The 13,435-nt window shown below is 42.8% G+C and overlaps 1 protein-coding gene across 1 annotated transcript in view; it reads left to right on the top strand.

The window, feature by feature from the left end:
* Window positions 1-13,190, top strand: part of tbcd (tubulin folding cofactor D) — a 152,525-nt gene extending 139,335 nt beyond the window's left edge. The window contains exons 33-39 of the mRNA XM_060942474.1: window positions 4,666-4,787; window positions 4,904-4,981; window positions 6,230-6,319; window positions 6,568-6,655; window positions 6,801-6,910; window positions 6,996-7,080; window positions 13,113-13,190. Coding sequence (XP_060798457.1) covers window positions 4,666-4,787; window positions 4,904-4,981; window positions 6,230-6,319; window positions 6,568-6,655; window positions 6,801-6,910; window positions 6,996-7,080; window positions 13,113-13,124 — 585 coding nt within the window. The 3' untranslated portion in view covers window positions 13,125-13,190. The remainder of the gene's footprint in view (window positions 1-4,665; window positions 4,788-4,903; window positions 4,982-6,229; window positions 6,320-6,567; window positions 6,656-6,800; window positions 6,911-6,995; window positions 7,081-13,112) is intronic.
* Window positions 13,191-13,435: the final 245 nt, after the last annotated feature.

Below are 13,435 nucleotides of genomic sequence, written 5' to 3'. Positions count from 1 at the left end.
CTGAATGGGATCTCTTTGGCGCTTCGTGCACCACATCCGACAGAATGAGGTGTCAGAACACTCATGTAAACAATAAAAGCGAGAATAACAGAACAAAACATACGCAGTCAAGCAACCGAAAACAATACTCACTCCCAAAGCTTTTTAGCAGCAGCTTGGATTTCAGAAATCGCTGCTCATTCTCAGCTCGAAAGCGAATCAAGCGGCATGTTTCCTCTGGATAACAACTTAAAACACGTAAATAATGGAGAAAATACATTTATGACAATCTTTCACCGCGGGAACCGCCATCTTTCTGAAATCCGCATGAAATCTCGCTGAAATCCGCATGGCATTGTGGGAAATCACTCAAACCCCTTCGTTCGGAGTCAGCTCCAGGAAAATCTCCGTTTGGAGGGGTACAGAAGCCCTACCCCTTCCCCTACCCCTCCGCGTTAACTGGGATTGGGATACCCCTACCCCTTCACGTGAACGCGCAAAATGGAGGGAGGGGAAGGGCCAAGGGGTTGGTCCAAGGGGTGAAATGGGATTCGGCCTAAATTGAGCGTAGGTGTGAATGTGAGTGTGAATGGTTGTCTGTGTCTATGTGTCAGCCCTGTGATGACCCGGCGACTTGTCCAGGGTGTACCCCGCCTTTCGCCCATAGTCAGCTGGGATAGGCTCCAGCTTGCCTGCGACCCTGTAGAACAGTATAAAGCGGCTACAGATGATGAGATGAGATACTGTGGATAGAGATCAGTACTCTGTGTGTGTGTGTGTGTGTGTGTGTGTGTGTGTGTGTGTGTGTGTGTGAGAGAGAGAGAGAGAGAAAGAGAGATTATCACTGATGGGAATTTCCAGAAAACTCCACATTCGGTTCTGATCGAAAGTCGAAGTTCCTGTGACTGATTGAATCGTTAAAGGTTTAAAATGTATCACTAAAATTCATAAACCGCAAGAAATGAAACTAATGTGAGAGAAAGTCTTATCACATCTGTTTTATGGAGTTTTATCCAACTTTTCAGCTTTTCTGCAGGATTTGTGACGTCTGTACGCTAGAGGTCTGCGCGGGTCGGATTTTTCAGTCCCGCTCCCGCCTGCCATATTTCGTCCCGCCCCCGCCCGCAAATCCCGCATGATGCAGACGTTCGCGTTATTTCTCAGGAAAGTTCTTGTCTTGACACAGCGTGATGGTGCCCCGCCCCCTACTTTGAGTGGATTTCAGCGTAAATATCTACAGCTCCAGCCCTGTGATGACCTGGCGACTTGTCCAGGGTGTACCCCGCCTTTCGCCCGTAGTCAGCTGGGATAGGCTCCAGCTTGCCTGCGACCCTGTAGAAGGATAAAGCGGCTAGAGATAATGAGATGAGATGAGATATCTACAGCTCACGTTGTTATTATTAACCCTGTTTCGGAATTCAGCATGTACTGTCTCTAATAATAATAATAAGTGCTATCAAGAGATTAAAATATTTAACAAATCACACATTCTTATCATATAAGAAACCATTGTAATTCTCTGATCAGCATAAAAAAGTGAACGGGCTTGCTTTGTACCAACGGTGTGTTGTGAGTGTTTTTTTTTTTTTTTTAATTGCAAAGCAGAGCTAGTAAGAGAAGTGAATTGATTTCCTGCTTGCGTTAGTCTACAACTTTAATCAGAGAGACAGGTTACACAGTGACGGTAGGCTTGACTCAATGCTATCCCAGAAATCCTTCCTGTAATATGCAAATTTGTCTGTCCAATCAGAGGTGGCCAAATTTGCATATTACAGGAAGGATTTCTGGGATAGCATTGAGTCAAGCCTACCGTCACTGTGTAACCTGTCTCTCTGATTAAAGTTGTAGACTAACGCAAACATTAAATCACTTCGTTTATGGTTCTCTTGCTAGCTGGGTGTGAACTGTGAGTCATTAGAGTGATCAAAGGATTTCCCGTTAGAGTGATCAATGTGAAGTTTATGATGCCGTTTATCTGGCAATCTGACTCTGTCAGCAAATTTAAGCATCTTAAAATGTTTTTATTAATGCCAAATAAAATATCCGGCACAAATTATATATGATAGACATAAATTAATAATTTATACATTTGATTTCAAATACATTTTTAGTTAGCGGGACTGCAGCTTATCACCGCTCCCGCCCGCGCCGCATATGTGCATTCCCGCTCCCGCCCGTGCGCGCATATGTGCACTTCCGGTCCCGCCCGCGCCCGCAATGAGCTTTCAAAATTTGTCCCGCGCCGCACTGCTTTGCGGCGGGTCCCGCGGGACTCCCGCGGGAGTGCAGGGCTCTACTGTACGCCATCAGGGTCACATGACTACACGTTCCTCCCTCTGAAAAAGTCACCCTGTTTCTGAAAGGATCAATTCTACACATTTGTTTCATTTGCAAATAGTTTTAATGTAAATATTCAACGATATATAAATGTGTGTATAAATTTTCCTCTTTTTTATGCATTTCCAAGCCATATTCCTGCCATGCATGTAGCGTTCCCAGAATAGAGGATATCCCAGATAAAGCTCACACTGAAAATGAATGAATCATTCACTACGTTTACATGCACAAAATATTCCTGTTTTTTTACCCTTATTCTGGGGGGGGGGCCAATATTCCTACTAAGCTGTTTACACGGCTAATGAAAATAGATATTCCACTGATATTCCCGTTCATGTGCAGCTGTGTGAATTCTGATTGAGTGTTTAGTCGATTTGTGTCCAACACACAGAGCTGATCATAAACAGGAAACAGGTCGTGTGTCACAAACTGCCATAAAAACTCCCGCATATCTTACAGGTCTTAATCGGAAAATGCTCAATTTGGAAAATCCGAACAGAATATCCTGTTTACATGACCAGGATCAAATTCCAAATCTTGTCATATTCGGAATAATCTTGGAATGTTAATGTGAATGTAAACGTCAGGGACGCAGGAACTAGGGGTGCTGAGGGTGCTGCAGCACCCCCCTCCTGGACAACAGACGCAACTACAACATTGGCGTTGTAAATTCAGGCATACGTTTTTCTTTTATTCTAAAATAAAAACAAAATGAAAAAACATTTTTTTTTCTAATTTTTACATGCTTATAAGTAGTTTTAAATGTAATTTAAAAATTTGGTTTGAGGTGAGTGATAAACGTTTAGACCTCAACCAGACCGGAAAGAACAGTGGCGTAGAACAGTGCACTGGTGGCGGGAGAGTTCGTTTAGCTAGTGGTGTGTGTCAATGTAGCAGCAATGAGCCAGAAAAGGATTTCTGATTTCTTTAAAGATGGAGGGGGCTGCCTCCGCTGCGTGTGTGAGAGCGGGAGAACACGAACACGAGTGTGGACTATGAACGATGTCAAAATGCGGCCGTAAATAATTTAATAGGCCCTCTCTTCTTTTAGTATGGTTAATCTTATTAAGGTTATGGTTATCTTGTTTTTGTCACCTAAAAATGTACGCCTACGAGTACAACCTATCATAGTTTGGATGTTTGATACCATGGACAGCTACGCGGCGCGCTCTGGCTGAGAACGCACTTTGTATTTTTCATCTTTTGTCTAAAAAAATAAATGCACTTATTATTGAATACATGTGAGTGTCTCAGTAAATGTAAGATTATAGCTCTGGCCTGGCTTTTAGTAGCCTACTGTAAGAAATAATACTGAGAATATAGCCTTTGGGCTATATTTGGTGCATCATCCGATGACATAGCCTACAGCACCCTGCACTTCAGATGAGTTCCTGCGTCCCTGGTAAACGTACTGAAAGTTTCAGACAGATCCTGTGAATAAACCATTCCATGCCGTGCTGCTAAATCCAATAATCCAATAATCCCTGACTGAAGTGTTTTATTCCTCTTATACACGTTCCATGTTCATTTCGTAAGGAATGACACAAAGATAGAAATGACCTTTTTATCCGTTTATAGTTACATTTAGTTTAATGTAATGTAAGGCCTGTAAAACGAGGGACTGAGGATTTTTCTTCTTTTTTTTTTGTGACGTGGAGCAAACGGCCTGCAAACAAATTCATACAGAAGAGATCAAAAATGAGAGAAGTGCCCACAGCCGCCAGTAGAGGGAGCTGTGTGTGTGTGTGTGTGCGTTTTTCATTCTTCCCCCATCTCTCTCTCTCTTTTTCTGGTTTTCCTTTGTCACATTCTTTTGGCTAAGTTTTCTCTTTCTTTCTTTCTTTCTTTCTTTCTTTCTTTCTTTCTTTCTTTCTTTCTTTCTTTCTTTCCTTCCTTCTTAGTTTTGTTCTCCGTCTGTCCCGTATCTGTCTTTCTTGCACACTTTATTTCTCCTGTTTTCACTGTGACTGCGTCGCCTCTCCTTTCCCATTAGTTATCTAGTGATCTGATTTCTGTCTTTCATTCTGTAACTTTCTTTATTTCACTCTTTTTCTTTATATTGCTCAGGTCTTTCTTTCTTTCTTTCTTTCTTTCTTTCTTTTCTGCGCCTGGGTTTTCTCTCTTTGTTTATCTATCTATCTATCTATCTATCTATCTATCTATCTATCTATCTATCTATCTATCTATCTATCTATCTTGTCTTTCTTTGCTTAATGAAGATTATATAACTAAACCATCATAAACATCTGTATGTTAAGTATGCGGAGTCATTTACACTGTTTTGTGTGTGTGTGTGTGTGTGTGTGTGTGTGTGTGTGTGTGTGTGTGTGTGTGCGCGCATGCATGCAGGTGCGATACTCCTCACACTCTCTGTTCGAGCACCTGAAGAGCATCCAGCAGGACGAGGCAGAGATGCAGCACTTTGGAGACACACTCCTGCTCATCTTCAGAGATAATCTGCACAATGACAGGTACACACACACACACACACACACACACACACACTTCAGACACGAAATGGTGTGTGTGTGTGTGTTTGGCACGGCAGTGTGTGACGTTTCCACCTCTGTCCTGTTCTCCACATCAGAGTGTCAGTTCCTGTGCTGAAGATGTTGGACCAGATGTTATCCAGCGGCTGCTTTGAGATCTTCATCCATCAGGACAGGTGATGAGTTCCAGTCTCTCACACAGCCAGGAGCACAGACAGCAAGGGCGCCGTTTTATTTACAGACTCGATACTCATTCTATCTCTCTCTCTATCTCTCTCATCTCTCTCTATCGCTCCATCTCTCTGTCATCTCTCCCTATCAATCCATCTCTCTCTCTTGCTATCACTCCATTTGTCATTCCTTCTCTCTCTCTCATCTCACTCTCTATCGCTCCATCTCTCTCCCTCTATCGCTCCATATCTCTCTCTCATCTCTCTCTATCGCTCCATCTCTCTCATCTCTCTCTATCGCTCCATCTCTCATTCCCTCTCTCATCTCTCTCTCTATTGCTCAATCTCTCTCATCTCTATCTCTCTCTCTATCACCCTCTCTCATCTCTCTATTGCTCCATTTCTCATTCTCTCTCTCATGTCTCTCACTATTGCTCTATCTCTATCGCTCCATCTCTCTCATCTCTCTCTATCGCTCCATCTCTCATTCCCTCTCTCATCTCTCTCTCTATTTCTCCCTCTCTCTCTATCTCTCTCTATTGCTCAATCTCTCTCATCTCTATCTCTCTCTCTATCACCCTCTCTCTCATCTCTCTCTCTATTGCTCCATTTCTCATTCTCTCATCTGTCTCTCACTATTGCTCTATCTCTATCACTCCACCTCTCTCTATTGCTCCATCTCTCTCATCTCTATCTCTCTCTATCGCTGCATCTCTCTTGCTCTCTCTATCGCTCCATCTCTCTCATCTCTATCTCTCTCTATCGCTCAATCTCTATCTCTCTATCGCTCCATCTCTCTCATCTCTCTCTCTATTGCTCCATTTCTCATTCTCTCTCTCATCTGTCTCTCACTATTGCTCTATCTCTCTATTGCTCCATCTCTCTCATCTCTATCTCTCTCTATCGCTCCATCTCTCTCGCTCTCTCTATTGCTCCATCTCTCTCATCTCTCTATTGCTCCATCTCTCATTCCCTTTCTCTATCACTCCCTCTCTCTCTCGCGCTCCATTTCTCATTCTCTCATCTCTCTCTATCGCTCCATATCTCTCTCTCTATTGCTCCATCTCTCATTCCCTCTATCCCTTTCTCTATCACTCTTTCTCTCTCTCCCTCTCTCTATCACTCCATCTCTCTCTATTGCTCCATCTCTCATTCCCTCTCTCCATCTCTCTATCGCTCCCTCTCTCTTTCATCCTTCTCTCTCTCTCCTTCTCTCTCTCTCTCTCTCTCTCTCTCTCTCTCTCTCTCTCTCAGTCACCCGTTCTGTGTGGAGCTGTTGTCTCTCTGTAAGGAGGAGATTAAGAAGTCAAAGGACACTAAGAAATTACACTCCTGCGTCTCAGTGTAAGTTTCTACACACACACACACACACACACACACACAGCTTTATTCTGACATATGAATCAATAAACCCCTGAGATCAGATTCGTGTAATCAGATTTAAATTGGATTTGAAACTCATACAGTCGTAGATTGAGTCCTTCGGGCTGCAGGTGTGTTTATTGTGGTTCGAAGTGACTGAAGCTCTGCCCACACATGTAAAGCCCTTTGTGCTGATTGGTGTGTGTGTGTGAATGCTGTTCCTCTTTCAGGTACTGTGGCCTGATCCAGTTTCAGGGAGACATGAGGAAGAAGGTTCTGGTGCAGCTCATGTTACTGCTGTGTCACCCTTTCCCTGTGGTGAGAGAGAGAGTGTGTGTGTGTGTGTGTGTGTGTGTGTGTGTGTGTGTGTGTGTGTGTGTTGCATCTCTTGCATAATGCAGATTTGGATATGGCCCTGATGCAAGCTATGAGCGTTCCTCCCCCTCCCCCTCTCTGTGATTAGATCAGGAAGTCCACGGCCGCTCAGATGTACGAGATGCTGCTGACGTATGATGACGTGGTTGATGCGGCGGTGCTTGATGATGTTATGACGGTGCTGAGTGACAGTAACTGGTGAGTGTTGATGGACCCGAATCCGAGTCCGAGTCTGTCTCCTCCCCACACCCACTTCATTGTCCTCCTGTCCTGCGTGTCTCAGGGAGAGCGAGCTGAGCGTGGTGCGGACTTACAGGAACCAGCTGTGTGATTGGTTAGGAGTGCCACGGCCCACCCTGATTACCAAGGTAACGACACTCATGCCCAACACACACTTTACCAAGCTTCACATGGGCTTCAGTTCAGAGGTTCTTTCATTAACAGAACAATCAGAGCAGAAGTTCGGATCACTCTGGGTCAGCACAAGACCACTTCCATTTTCTCTTTTCTCAGTTTCGGCCGTCGGCTTTCTTTCCTTCTTCTGCTTCCTTCTTTCTTTCACCTCTGGTTTGGCTGCGGGGAGATTCTGAAGTACCTCAGAGTTTCAGTGGGATTTTAATCGTTTGGTTACTCGTCGAGATTTAGATCCGAAACTACTCAGGCCCCGCCCACACGCTTACGAATATTTTCATTACATTACATTCCAGGCATTTAGCAGACGCTCTTATCCAGAGCGACGTACAACACACCCAGAGCTGCCTGGGGAGCAGTAGGGGGTTAGGTGCCTTGCTCAAGGGCACTTCAGCCATTCTTGCTGGTCCAGGGAATCAAACTGGCAACCTTTTGGTCCCATGGCTTCCCCATTTTCGAAACTTTTTTTTTTAAAATCAGTGCAAGATAGATTCACATTTATCTCTTGCTAGAGAGTATGCACATGACATCACCGTATGCAGAAGCCACTGCGGTTACACCCACTGAGTGGCAGCGTTCGCGTAAACATTCAGCACAAAAGAAAAAAAACCCACATCTACAAAACAAACACAACATTAATTGATAGCAGGTGTACTGACTTTGCCACTCACCTTCCCTGGCCCCGCCCTCCATTCACAAACTGACACTTGGCCACGCCCCCGCTGCCACGATCAACAATCCCATCTCTTAAAACTGCAGATCAGGTAATGGGTTAGAGCAGCACACACCGTAATGGGGCTTATGGATAATTTCTGTTTATTGTTACAGTTAAAGTTTGAGCTTTATTGAAAATGTATAAATCATTAAAGTGTACTGATGATCATAACTCTGCCTGCTTTATGATTAACTTAAAGTGTTAATCACTTTCCTGTCACTGAGCTCGTAAACGTATAGGAATAAACAGGTTACAGTCAGGACGAGTGAAAAATCGTGCTGCTTGTCGTCCGACTGGACGAATGGATTAAAGAGTTAACGTCGAGTCCTGCAAACGTCAAAATGGAGTGAGAATAAGAAAATTCGACAGAATGTGTTTAAAAATGTCACTTGAATGAATATTGTACTACATTTTATGAGTAATGAACTGTCAGTAATCGTTGTTGGTTATCCCACGCTGGCTGAAAGGCCCGAAGGGGGATTATGTCGTGGCGCTGTCTGTCCCGGGAAGGGTGCTCACCTTCTGACATCAACTCCTCTCACAATTTTTGGAGGAATTTCACAAAACTTGGCAGGATTCTTTGTTATATGTCGGTAATACGCAGATTAAAGGAACAGTCCACCATACTTCCATAATGAAATATGCTCTTATCTGAATTGAGACGAGCTGCTCCGTACCTCTCCGAGCTTTGCGCGACCTCCCAGTCAGTCAGACGCGCTGTCACTCCTGTTAGCAATGTAGCTAGGCTCAGCATGGCCAACGGTATTTTTTGGGGCTGTAGTTAGATGCGACCAAACTCTTCCGCGTTTTTCCTGTTTACATAGGTTTATATGACCAGTGATATGAAACAAATTCAGTTACACAAATTGAAACGTAGCGATTTTCTATGCTATGGAAAGTGCGCACTATAATGACAGGCGTACTAACACCTTCTGCGCGCTTTGGCAGCGCATTGATATCTGAGCTCCGTATCAATGCGCTGTCGAAGCGCGCAGAAGGTGTTAGTACGCCTGTCATTATAGTGCGGACTTTCCATAGCATAGAAAATCGCTACGTTTCAATTTGTGTAACTGAATTTGTTTCATATCACTGGTCATATAAACCTATGTAAACAGGAAAAACGCGGAAGAGTTTGGTCGCATCTAACTACAGCCCCAAAAAATACCGTTGGCCATGCTGAGCCTAGCTACATTGCTAACAGGAGTGACAGTGCGTCTGACTGACTGGGAGGTCGCGCAAAGCTCGGAGAGGTACGGAGCAGCTCGTCTCAATTCAGATAAGAGCATATTTCATTATGGAAGTACGGTGGACTGTTCCTTTAATATCATTCAATTCAGTTGCATTTTTACAGAAGCCGCGAGAGGCCCTTCATATAATCTTTTTTTATTCACCTTGTTATCCCGAGATAACGACATAATTATTCAGGATCTCGAGAAAACAACACAACTAATTCGAGATCTCGAGAAAACAAAACAATTATTCCATGATCTCGAAAAAACAGCTGAGGTTTCTAGCAGAGCTGCGCCCCCCTGTGGGTCAGACAACGAAGACTTAGAAATTGTCAGACATGTAACAGAGCAGAAATGGCTTTTTACGATGCCTTGAGAGAGAGGCGGGCCTGTCTTCTGCGGAGGTGCCGCGGACTAATTTTGAAATGATCCCTTATTAAAAGACTTAATGCAATCTCTCCCTGTGTCAACCCCTGATCAAAATATCGCCTTATTAGGTGATCGATTATTCCAGACATTCTAATGACCAAAGTTGCGTCTATGGACCCTTTTCACGTGACGTCACGACAAACGCGGCCGCCATTTTGGACATGTACTACCAGTAGTTTACCACAGCCAACACTGAGGAACGGCAGCAAAGAAAGTGTTTATTTTCAGCAAGACTTCCATCATGCCACTATATTGTTGTGCACCTGGATGTAGTAACCATCAACAAACAAGGCAAGGGTTATCATTTTATCGGATCCCGGTAGATGCTGACCGACGGAGAAGATGGATAGCGGCATACCAACGCTTGTGTAGTGACCACTTTGTTGGAGGTAAGACGAATAAAATTAGCCAGAAAAGGCATTACATTGCTGTTAACATTCCATTCTAGTTTACTGTAATTATGATCTGCTATCGCTCCGGCAAGCTCGGACGTTGGCTCCGGCAGCTATTTACACTGGATCCGGTGTAAATAGCTGCCAGATCATAATTACAGTAAACTAGTAAATACAGTTTTCTGCGTCTCGCTCCTTTTTCTTTTATGTTTGTCGCCTTCCTCGCATTCAAACCGATTCGAGACGAAGTCCACTACATGTCCAAAATGGCGGTCGCGTTTACGAAGGTCACGTGACTGAAAAGGGTCTATACAGAATGAGAAATAGCCCCAAAGTCAGCATATCACAAGTCTCTTGGCGCACCTGAATGAACCATTTCTCAGCTGTTTACTCGAGATCACGGAATAATTGTTTCGTTTTCTCGAGATCTCGAATTAGTTGTGTTGTTTTCTCAAGATCCTGAATTAATTATGTCGTTATCTCGGGATAACAAGGTGAATAAAAGAAAGGATTATATGAAGGGCCTCTCTCGGCTTCCGTACATTTTACCAGAGTTACAGCCTTTGATTAACACAATTATACTTTGAGAATTTCATGAGTGTGTATTTATTTTCCTTCTGACATCAACTCCTCTCACAATTTTTGAATGAATTTCTCACAGCTTGGCAAAAGGTTTTGTTATATGACGGTAATACGCAGATTGTGATTTAATTTCATTTGTGGAAGTTTTCCCAGAGTTTTGACCCTTGATTAAATAACTTGTACTTTGACAATTTCATGAGGGTGTACGTTCTTCTGAAATCTGTGGTTGGTTGAAGAGAGCAACTGGACTTGCTTGAAGATTCTTGAAGACGTTTCACCTCTCATCCTAAAGGCATCCTCAGTTCTGTCTGACTAATAGGGAGTATCCAGTATTTATCCTCTCATGGATCATCATAGAATCCGAATCAGAATGCTGATGGCTGCATTGTAGGTGGCTGATAAAAGATGTCATAGACACCCACCTCTGTTCAATGATGGTCGTTCCAGGTTGACAAAAATGAACGATCCTCTCTGGCTAAGATGTCTGCCAGTTTTCTGGAAGTCCTCTCATAGGGATCTCATCCCAAAGTGCGTAGAAACATATCTGTGACGAATCTCAGTCATCCAGGTACATAGTAATCTGTGGTTGGTTGAAGAGAGCAACTGGACTTGCTTGAAGATTCTTGAAAACGTTTCGCCTCTCATCCTATGAGAGGACTTCCAGAAAACTGGCAGACATCCTAAAGGAAGCTTTTAGGATGAGAGGTGAAACGTTTTCAAGAATCTTCAAGCAAGTCCAGTTGCTCTCTTCAACCAACCACAGATTACTATGTACCCGGATGACTGAGATTCGTCCCAGACATGTTCTTCTGAAATCAACTCCTCTCACAATTTTTGGACGAATTTCTCGAAGCTTGGTAAAAGGCTTTGTTATATGACAGTTATTCTCGTATTGAAATTTCATTTAATTTGGGTAAATTTTCCCAGAGTTATGCCCTTGATTGTTAACAAACTTGTACTTTGGCAATTTCATCAAGGTGTGCTTGCTTTCTGAAATCAACTTCCCTCACAATTTTTATCCCCCGCTGGCCGAAAGGCCCGAAGGGGAATTATGTCGTGGCGATGTCCGTCTGCCCCAGGAAGGGTACTCACCTTCTGAAATCAACTGCTTTCACAATTTTTGGAGGAATTTCATGAAAGTTGGCAGAATTCTTTGTTATATGTCGGTAATACGCAGACTGCAATTTCCTTCAATTCAGTCACATTTTACCAGAGTTATGGAAAGTCACCAGCGGGGTATATTGTGCTCTCAGAGCGCTCTTGTTACTTATAAACAGAGGTGTCAAAAGTATTACCATTTATTACTCAAGTAGAAGTATAGATACTATGGTTTAGAAATACTTTTCATGAAGTAAAAGTATCAACTGAAGCTTTTTACTCAAGTAAAAGTAAAAAGTATACTGATTTCTAAACTACTTTAAAGTACAAAAGTAAAAGTGATGAAAGAGGAAAAAATGCTATTAAGGACAAAGGCGCAGCCTAGAAGTCCACATACAGTCCATTCTCCTGTCCTGACCCATTCAAATGTGTTTCATGGAGCACAAGTAATAATGACTTGTTGTCTGTAAGTGTTGTAATGGAGTAAAACTTCATACCTCAGAAGTAAGTTATCAATAAATTTTTATTGAAAATGTATATATTAAAAAAAAAAACATTGTAATGTCCAAAATATTGTATAACGCAATAATTTTGCAGTATGCTGGCAATCATTTTGTGTCCAAAGTTGCATTGCATTCACTGTCTAAACGGCAGTAATAATACAGTATTTGAATGCTATGAATGAATGAATACTACACTAACACTACTGTAAAATTGCAGGTTTTTTTTCTTTTTCATATGGGACGTGCAGTAGAGGCAGCAGTTCCAGTTAAAATGCAAGAAAAACACTTTCTCATCCCTACTAGTTACTGGCTCACCGAGAGAAGTCAACAGAATGTTTGTGTTCCAGCAATGCGAGGCTGAACACGGGCGAGGAGAGAAAGGGCGGCCGCTGGAATGCCGACACACTACAAGCTAATATAACGTTTACTAAGCTAAGACCTGTCACTTTACTCACTAACACCCACCAAGATACCATAACTGTGTTTGTAAACTTAACCTGACTCAGAAAAGAGAATGCCGCATATGGTTCCGGGGGGGGGGATTCCACTCCTGACAAACGAACGAGAGCCCGCAATTTACTAACGGTGTCGAAGTCAGAGCTCTGATTGCTGTGTGCTTGGAGCGCCCTGAGCAGTGTTGCCAGATACTGCTGACGTTTTCCAGCCCAAAATATGTTCAAAACCCACCAAAATGCACTTTAAACCCCACAACTGGGCGGGAAACCGCCCAATCTGGCAACACTGGCCCTGAGTGGCAGTTTATTAGGTGGACAAAGTAATATAAAGATTGGCGCAATGAAATGCAAGTAACGAGACTATTATAAACGTAACGAAGTAAAAGTAAATGCTTGAAAATGTAACGAGTAGAGATAAAAAGTAGGTTGAAAAATTATTACTCCAGTAAAGTAGAAAGTACCAAAATTTCTACTTAAGTAAAGTAACGAAGTATTTGTACTTCGTTACTTGACACCTCTGCTTATAAATGTCCATCAGTCCTTTTCTGAAATGATTTTATTTCATATTTCTTTCTCTTTGTCTCAGAGTCCTGCGTAACCATCAAGCCGGAGTGTGTGAAGGTGTGTGCAGGTGAACTTCCTGTTTACCGTCTCTTCGGCTCAACCAAGAATCTTCTCACCTGTTTATGTTTAATATATTAATTAACATTTAAACACGCTGTTTATCGTGGCCGTATCATGATTCTTACGTTTTATCTGATTTTTCGGATATAATGGAATTTCACGGGATTCTCCTCACATAATAATCTTGGATTTTTTTTTATGGTAGTGTTTGTTTTTTTACAAATTGTCTCACAGGGCACAAGCTTACGATCAGTCAGTCAGTTTGCATATGTTGTCATTTACCAT

The sequence above is a fragment of the Neoarius graeffei genome, chromosome 16 (genome assembly GCF_027579695.1).
Source record: "Neoarius graeffei isolate fNeoGra1 chromosome 16, fNeoGra1.pri, whole genome shotgun sequence".
Lineage (NCBI taxonomy): Eukaryota > Metazoa > Chordata > Actinopteri > Siluriformes > Ariidae > Neoarius > Neoarius graeffei.
The sequence above is the reverse complement of the archived record's forward strand: the minus strand, read 5'-3'. Positions and strand labels throughout refer to the sequence as shown.